Source organism: Cavia porcellus, unplaced genomic scaffold (genome assembly GCF_034190915.1).
Source record: "Cavia porcellus strain 051 isolate PalLab524CR breed Dunkin Hartley unplaced genomic scaffold, mCavPor4.1 scaffold_9, whole genome shotgun sequence".
Lineage (NCBI taxonomy): Eukaryota > Metazoa > Chordata > Mammalia > Rodentia > Caviidae > Cavia > Cavia porcellus.
The window spans coordinates 73,025,165-73,034,605 of record NW_026947492.1 but is presented as its reverse complement, the minus strand read 5'-3'; the positions used below and the strand labels follow the sequence as shown (position 1 = coordinate 73,034,605).

The following is a 9,441-nucleotide window of genomic DNA, read 5'->3' as shown; positions in this document are numbered from 1 at the left end:
CTCTAACTATTCTGCATACTTCTAGCTTCAGGTCATTGATAACTTCATTCCTGAATTGGTCTATGAGGCTCTCTAAATGGCGCTTAATGTATATTGGTGCAGTGTCCACTATTGCCTGATTCTCAGGATTGGGGGCCGGGGAGCCTTTTTTGTTGCTTCCCTTCCCCATATTTTCTGTTCCTTATAAAATGCAATCTTACACAGGAGGCCCGGCTTCCCTGCCTGTCAGCCACAGCCTGATCAAATTGCGCTGGCTAGGTGTTCCCGCCCACCGCTGCGCACCAGGGAGTTGCGGAGGAGGCAGCCTACGCGGGAGTCGGTCGCTCCTCCGGGCCACCGTCAGGCTCTGGGATCTGGGCTAGGCCAGCCTAGGGGGTCCGCCAGCAGCGTCACTCCGGCCAGGCACCTTTCACCAATCCCGTCCGAGAGGGAAATGTGCGGCTGCAGTTGCCACCGCTCCCTGCTCTTACAGGACTGCCCGAGCCCAGAAAAAACCTCCGCTGGAGTCAAACTGTGGTAGGGAGTCAGTTCCTCGCTCACCTCGCCACCAGTCAGCCTTCCTCCCTGTCCGTCGTGTTTCCGACTCCGTTCGCAAACTCCCGTTCCCAGAGCTCGGCGGTCGCGTCTCTTCTTGCTGAGCCGCTATGGAGGCAGCCGGCCGCCGGGCGGGGCGGGAAATCCAAACCGCGGCGGCGGGAAATCCAAACCGCGGTTTCCAATGGCGCGGAGTTGAGCCTCCACACCGAGATTTTTCTGTTCCTATTTTAGTGCCAGGACTGTATTCCAAGTTGGATTCTCTCAGCCCAGTTCGTTCCTGAGTCAGCAGAGCATATCTCTACTGGTTCGTATCTCCTTAGTCCGCATCATTTCTGGCCTCTGAGCCGAGCCTTTAGAGAGCGTTCAGTAGCTGCTGTTGTCTGTCCGCCATGTTCTCTTGAACTCCTGACAAGTTTCAATATAATTAGTCAGGTCTAGCCTGAGCAGAAAGCGACATACTTAAAGCCAGTTTACTTATGCTCATCTGTGATAAGTAGATCTATAATTCAACTCCTTTCGAATGTTCTTGCATCTATTTTGGAAAATATTTTTTATTTTTCATGTTAAAATAATATAAATGTGTTTTGAACTTTGGTAATGTTTAAATTTTGAAATGTTATTTTTATTCTTCTATACTTTTGATATTTGTAAAATTTGAAACTATTGCAAAATTTATATACATGACTAAAAAGAAGGCAGAGCTGGATACATCAATGTAACAGATAATGGATTTTGAATAACACAATGTTTGTGAAATGTTATAAAAATGGGCTTAATTTTTTGCAACACCGAAGGAAACTTGCCAGAGATGGGCTATTATTTTGTATACTAAAAATAAGATTTCCGAATTAAAATACTTCACTTTTTTGTTTGTATTTTAAAGATTCACTAAAAAGTGTTATTGACTGTTCTTCAAAATTGAAGTTTGGTTAAAATGAGCACGTGTTACATCTTCTATCAAGAAGTGTTGGACTGTGATGTCGTTCTTCATATACTATGTCAATAAGAACACCTAGGGCTACACTACTGAAATGAGAAAGCAAAATCAAAGCTGTGTGACTGAATTCATCCTCTTGGGCTTTTCCAACTTTCCTGAGCTCCAGGAGCAGCTCTTTGGGGTTTTCTTGGTCATTTACCTGGTGACCCTCATGGGAAATGCCATCATCATAGCAGTCATCTTCCTGGACCAGAGCCTCCACATCCCCATGTACCACTTCCTGCAGAACTTATCTGTGGTGGAAGTGAGTTTCAGTGCAGCCATCATGCCTGAAATGCTAGTGGTCCTGTCCACCAAGGAAACAACAATTTCTTTTGTTGGCTGTTTTGCACAGATGTATTTCATTCTTCTTTTTGGTGGGACGGAATGTTTCCTCCTGGGGGCAATGGCTTATGACCGATTTGCTGCAATATGCCACCCTCTGAGCTACCCAACCATTATGAGCAAAAGTGTTCTTGTGAAGTTCGTATTATTCTCCTGGATCTCAGGGATTATGGTGGCTACTGTACAGACAACATGGGTATTTAGTTTTCCTTTTTGTGGCCCCAATGAGATCAATCATATCTTTTGTGAGACTCCTCCAGTGCTGGAGCTCGTATGTGCAGACACGTTCTTGTTTGAAATCTATGCTTTCACAGGCACCATTTTGATTGTCATGGTTCCTTTCTTGTTGATTCTCTTGTCTTACATTCAAATTCTCCTTGCCATCTTGAAGATGCCATCCACTACTGGGAGGCAAAAGGCCTTTTCCACCTGTGCCTCTCATCTCACCTCTGTCACCCTCTTCTATGGCACAGCCAGCTTGACTTACTTACAACCGAAAGCCAGCTACTTACTGGAGACCAAGAAACTGATGTCACTGGCTTACACATTGCTTACATCTCTGCTGAACCCACTTATCTACAGTTTGCGCAACAATGAGATGAAAAGGGCTTTGATCCAGTTATGGCGGAGGAAAGTCCTTTTTTACACAATCTGACTTGTTGAGAAGCCATGTATTATTTATTGCTTGCCTGTCTGAACTCTATTTAAATTTAATTAATGATGAAACTAACATATCTTGGGTTAGGTATGCTCAAGTTGCTCAGTTCTCCATGTTTGACTATTTATCAGTATCATCTTTATATGTTAGTTTCCTTTTTCATAGATTCATATTTGCTGATATTTTAAATAATATTCTCTAAAATATGTTAATTTTAGCAGCACTTGCCACTGTTTCATTCTCCAGAGTAGGTAGGTATTACTAAAATTAAAAAATTACATATTCATAATTACTGACATTTTAGTTTGTGCAGAATAGCTTTAAGAAAGTGGCTTTGATGAGCCAAGGAAAATTCAAATTTGTCAATTTTCTTTTTATTAGTGCATGTTAAGAAAATTTGAGTTTTATTTAGCATAATATCTGAAGTGCTAATAACAAACAAAAGATATTAAAAATGACTCCCACTTTCAATTTTAAGGAGGCTCATAAAATTGAAAGCACAAAGCCTGTACCCAATTTCCATGTGAAAATCATAACACATAAAATATTTGTGTATTGTGGGTGCTTCCTAGCAAACAGAATACTAGAAATCCAGTACCTACAGTCTGTAGTAGGTCTTCGTGATGCTGCACCTGCCTGTTCACTGTCCCATATGGAAAGAGCTAATAATGTAGAAAGGTTTGGAGACCACAAGACTCTTGGAAAGTGTGACTTTTGGCCCCAAGTAACATGTAAATTGGCCTACTGTTCAATAAGAGTAATGCTATCAAAACCTGAAAACCAGGTCTGAGAATTCAGACTCAATCAAGGACACATATTCTGTAAGCTACTACTTTATGATTACATAGAAAATCATACTTTTGGGGCTGAGGATTTAGCTTAGTGGCATAAGCACCTTAGAAGATAACAAAAAGAGAAGATATTTTTTAAACTACTGATGTCAAAAAAGAAAAGAGTTTCAGACATGTTGTAGTATTTCCTTGGAAGATTCTTTTTAGAAAAGTGTTATTATTTGGGGCATCAGACTAATTTTGCTGTTAAGATGGAGAAACATGGGTCTATCAGATCATATTTATTCTTTAAAATATTTCTATTGATGAATTATTAATTTTAATTTTATTAGTTTATTATATTAAACAATGATTACTTAACAAGAAAAGATCACAAAAATGAAATATTGAAATTTTAGTATTTAGTGAGTGTTTATACAAAAGCATTACAATTTTCAACATTGATTGTTCTTTGGTGTACTAAGTTAAAAAAGAACAACACACATAAATTCTTATATGAACTACAACAAAAATATGAGTACCATTTTATGAGTAAAAAAATCTTTACTTCAATTATGCCGTCTGCATGTATTTCTGGCACATGTATCAACTTACACTGACAACACATGTATTTTGCTTTCCTTGCCTTTTTGTAGAACATACTTGACATCTCAATAATCTTTTTAAAATTTTTTTTATTTTAAAGAGATTAGCACAACAGAGGACATAACAAAGCAGATCAGAACAGATCAATGTAAGCAATACAGTATTTCACCACAAGACAATCCATAATTAACAGTAACTACTATGTCTCTTTCTTTGAAATAGTTGAGCATAACTTCATATACAATAATATCAAACATAACAAAATAGTATAAAACCATTCAAGAGAATGAAAGAACCATTCAGAACCAAATAACAGAGAACAAACAATGGCTACTATATTACCTCATTTTCCATAGCAAATTTGTTCATATCACACATAATAAAATCCAATAACATACAATATGGTAGAACTAATGGAAACAGAAGAACAAAAGTATGGTAGGACTTCAGAGTAAGATGATATAAAATCAGCACTGGCTATTACAATGTCTTGTTTTCTTCAGATTAGCTGTTCATACTATCACAGATAATAAAATCAAATAAACCAGGATAAAATCATTCCAACTAATGAATGCAAACATTATAAGGCTTCAAAATAATGTAATGGGGAATCATGATTACCATAAACTCTTATGCACTCTTACCATTTCTTACACTAGGGAGATTATATGGTATTTATACATGTGAGTTTGATTTATTAAGCTTATTAGTATGGTCTCAAGTTGCGTCCATTTATTTATAAATATCTCAATGTAATCATTCTTTATATCTGAGTAGTACTCCATTGTATAAAAATACCACAATTTTTTTATCCATTCCTCAATTGGTGGACACTTAGCTTGTTTCCAAGATCTAGCTATTACAAATTGTGCTGCTATAAACATTGATGCACATATATCACTGTGGTATGATGTTTTCAGTTTTTCTGGGAATATGCCTAGAAGTGCAATAGCTGGGTCGAATGGGACTTCCAATCCCAGCTTTTTGAGAAATCACCAGACTGACCAACAATGCAAGAGTGTTCCTTTTTCCCCACAGCCTCTCCAGCATTTGTTGTTGGTAGTTTTCTTGACCTTGGCCGTTCTTTCTGGAGTGAGATGGAATCTCAGTGTTATTTTAATTTGCATTTCCCTAATGACCAATGATGAGGAACATTTTTTCATGTATTTATTTGCCATTTGTATTTCTTCATCTGAGAAGTGTGTATTCATCTCAGATGCCCATTTTTGGATTGGGTCTTTGAATTTTGGGGGTCTGATTTTTTTTTAATTCTTGATGTGTTTTAGACAGAAGTCCTTTGTTGGAGGGAAAGTTCACTAAGTTTTTTTTCCCATTTTGTGGGTTTTCTTTTCACTATGCTGGAGATTTCTTTTGATGTGCAGAAACTTTTTAATAAGATGTGACATCTCAATGATCTTCATGTTTGTCTGGAGGTTCTTATTATATCATAGCATGTGTAGTTAACAGGATCAATAAAATAAAGTGTTAAATTTTTAAATATGTATTGTGTAAATAGAATAAATATCAGAATTTTCACATCAGCTGTTTACTTGCTTATAAAGCTTAAAAGGTAACATCAAAAATAAAAATCTATGTGAACTGCAATATAAGCACAAAGAAAAGTCTACTGTGGAAATAAGCTTTGCTTCAGCAACCACACCCAAGGCAGTCTTCACACCTGACAACTTCATTTTCCATACATAAGTATCACTTACACTGATAGCATGTGTGTCTTATTTCCCTGTACTTTCTTGTAAAGTGCAAGTGACATCTTTTTTGTTTTCCTATTTTTGTCAACTCACCAACTGCTCCACAGTTGCTTTGTGTATTTTCCTGAACAGAAACATGTTGCTTTTCCTCTGCTGTAAATGATCTCTTACGAGCTCCAGTCTCAACGCTGTAAGAAAATTTCTCCATGTTTTGTACTTGGTATTTTCTTTGTAAACTAAGTATTTATGCCACACACATTTAGAATCAAGTAAAACACAACCACTGACCAATGCATTGGGTTTCAAGTGACCTCATAGTTGCTGCACAACTCATCGAAAGCATCCTCTCTGCTTTGGTAGAAAATTTCCGTCTCAGGCTTTCACTTTGTTGAGGTTTTTCTTATCGATATTTCCATCATGGTGCAATGTTGACATCAGCACTACCAGTTTGATTTTCTTTCAATGTTTTATCTTTCTGAAATTCATAGAAATTTATAGAATTCTCTGTTTTGAAATTGCAGCATTTCATTTTCTTGTCGTATATGATACATAAAATCCATGATCAGCAAGATATTTGTGGAATCCAAATTAAAAATTGTCACTGATTCAAGATGTATACATACATGTGTATCCAAGTATATGCTGAGAATTCATATGTTTGTGATGTTACTTGAGGAAATAGTAATGATCACTACTAAGTTTGGCCATAGTTTTCAATTTTTATGTAATTCTAAATGAACATAAACTTCTACTATGCTTCACATGTAATAACTTAATCATGTCGTTTACTTATACTATGCAGTGGTTTCCAGTTTTAGTTCCTGAAGCACACACTGCTAGTTGCCTACATTATGCCCATTTTTTTCTTTAAATAGTAAAACCCAGTTTTCCTTTTTCTTTCGTTGTTGCTCCTCCTCCTTTCACTGTCCACTTCCTCCTCTTCCTTCTTCTGTCCTCCTCGCTTCCCCCTGAGAAACAGCATTCGGTGGTCATATCACATAACATATGCAACAGGACTCTGACTGTAATCTCTGTAGCAATCAACCCAGAGGAAAAAAGACTTTATTAATGACAGCCAGTTTGCCTCCTCCCACCCCAAATCTCTGTTCTGCTTTAGCTCAGGATGAACCAGAGAAAGACAAATCTACTCCCTAAATGAAACATGTAAGATGCCCACCACTAGGTAGTCATCTCCATCTATCTCATGCCATTTACCTCCAAATAGAGAATACCTGGAGTCTTCCTTTTCTTTATAATAATTTTTCCCAGACCTTCCATTCCTTTGGACTGACTGCAAGAGTCACTGACTTCTTTGGTATCGTAAGTTGAATAAATAGGAAAAGTTTGTCTTTGATTGGGTGATTTTGCTTATTTATATTAAAAAAAAACCAAGCACTAGAATGAATCCTTGCATTATGCAACACTTGAAATCATGAACAAAATGTGCCTTTCATTTATGTGGTTTTTATATAATTTTAGATGTAAGTTATTGTGGTTATCTGCCACTTGCAATAGAAAAAATTGTAACTGATGGAATGGATGATATATTTTGCTTACAGTGAATGTTAGAGAGTTGTGCTTATGCAGGTATGGTATACTTTGCTTTATTCTATTACTGTTTTTCTCCTGAGACTGTTTTGATCTTTCTTCACTGATTTTAGCTGAAATGTAAATTCTATCAATTTGAAAATTCAGATATTTTTATAATACATAAAGTTTCTTGAAGTAAACATTATTTGTTTTTATTATTCTGATATGATAGAATATCTACAGTTCTTAAAATATAATATCCTTGTTGCTATAGAATGATAGCATAGCTCCTTGTCTCAATACAGATACGAGTGTGTTTTGTCAATAATCCACTCCTCGATTCACCTTCACTGCCTTTAAAGCTGACTCATCTGGCTGTAGTCAACTTCAGTAATCAAGTTCTTGGTAGTGTCCCAGAAGTAACACTCACAAATTCTTATCACTAAGCTTTCCTCTCTCGATACCCTTGCTTTCTATTCACCATTAACTCACAGAATTTAATAGATTATGGAGGGTGTGTTTGTCCCTATGAAGAGAAGATATCAATGCAAGGAAGATAGGCTAGTGAGGGAAATAACTACTAAGCAAACAAACATGATAAAACATATGTATCATCATGATAACTGTTAGAAAAGCAGAGAATATCTTTGGGTAATAATAGCAGGAAGACCTTATCTATCCCACTCTCCTGGGTATGAGAGAGGCACTGGGAAAGACAAGGATGGCCTCATTGAGAAATTGGCCTTTTAAGTGAGCCTTTTAGGTGAAGGAAGCCAGCCAGACTTCACTGTGGAGGGTGGAGCATTCCAAATAGGAGGAGTAAAGTATTTGAAGGTCTGAATGTGAAGGGACTTGATTTCATTCCAAGACAGAGAAGTCTTGGGAGGAGTGGGATGAATAGTTGAACAGAAGCCACACTATGCAAAGCCTTGTACATACAACTCTGAACTTCATCTACTAGCAATAGGTAGCCAGTGAAAATTTAAATGCCAAGGCATGTCATAACCATACCTGTACTTATAAAATATCATTCTACTGGTGAGGACATAGTTTATGGGACAGATGTACAAGTGGGCCTAGGCAAAAAAAGGCAAGATAGTGGCAGAGGAAATGGAGTTATGTGAATGTTTCTACCCATATTTGAGAAATATAATCAACAAGACTTGGGTATGCACTGTACATGAGGAAGAATATAAGAGAGAGAGAGAGATAGATTGAGAGAGAGAGAGATTGAGAGAGAGAGAGAGAGAGGTTAGTGATGAGTCTGAATTTCACATGGAAGCAGACAGGAATCCCATTTGTTGAGATGTTATACTCTAGAAGAGAAGACCTTTGGGGGTTGAAGTTTAGTTTTGAGTGAGTAAGGTTTAAGGCGCCCGTGCAAAATCAAAGTCAATTAACATACAAAACTTACAAGTCAAGCTAAAAATGGAAGTATGACTTGGGTGAACAGAGTTATAAAGCAATAGCTAGAAAGAGAGAGAGATACATGAGCCAGGGAGCTCATCCCAAACTGGAGAGAGTGTGGTGTATTTGAAGTTCCAGTAAAAAATCCAGTAGGGGAGAGAGCTTGAATCAATGTGGTGTAGAACTTGTGTTGATATATTTTTGTCTGAGGAAAAGATGATATAAATGACTAATATGGTGCATGAATGACACAGAGACATGAATGACATGCATGACATTAAAGGATTTCTAGAGACTCAGCAGTTCAGATTAGGAGACCAGGATACCGAATACCAAGGAATGAAGAAATGAACTTATGAAGAAGCTTCCAGATGGAGCCTCCAGGCACTAGCTGAGTGAAAACTTCAGAAAAAGTTTGTCTCATATGGCCTATGGTAGATTGAATTTTTACTGTCATCTGGTGGCTGAGGAGTATAATTGGTACCCTCTGAAAAGTCTAGTGAGGCAAACTTTAGGTCAACCAACATTTATCTCTGATGAGCTTATAAAAAGTAATAAAATCAATCACATCAGTTCTAGGTATAACAAACCTGGGCAGGTGACAAATGGCAAATTTCATATCATTAATAACAGTAGGTATATATTTTGGTACTCTTAGGAGCAGAAAGGTTGAAAAGAATCCTTGATTCTTCCCCTGCCTTAGCTCCTTTCCCAATATTGCTGTCATCTTTAACCACACTGCCACATAACCTCCACTACCATCACGGCCTTCTTCACCACTGTCAGAATCACTCTTACCAATATCGCCATCACTATCATCATCACTGCCAACACCACATTTACCACCCACCACTACTACCACCGTCTATCATCATCATCACTGTCACCATGTCATTAATTTAC

At 37.4% G+C, this 9,441-nt stretch overlaps 1 protein-coding gene across 1 annotated transcript; it reads left to right on the top strand.

Annotated features, from left to right (window-relative positions):
* Positions 1–1,568: 1,568 nt before the first annotated feature.
* Positions 1,569–2,513, top strand: LOC134477582 (olfactory receptor 10A3). The gene has a single exon (XM_063255684.1). The coding sequence runs from the start codon at positions 1,569–1,571 to the stop codon at positions 2,511–2,513; it is 945 nt and encodes a 314-aa protein (XP_063111754.1).
* Positions 2,514–9,441: the final 6,928 nt, after the last annotated feature.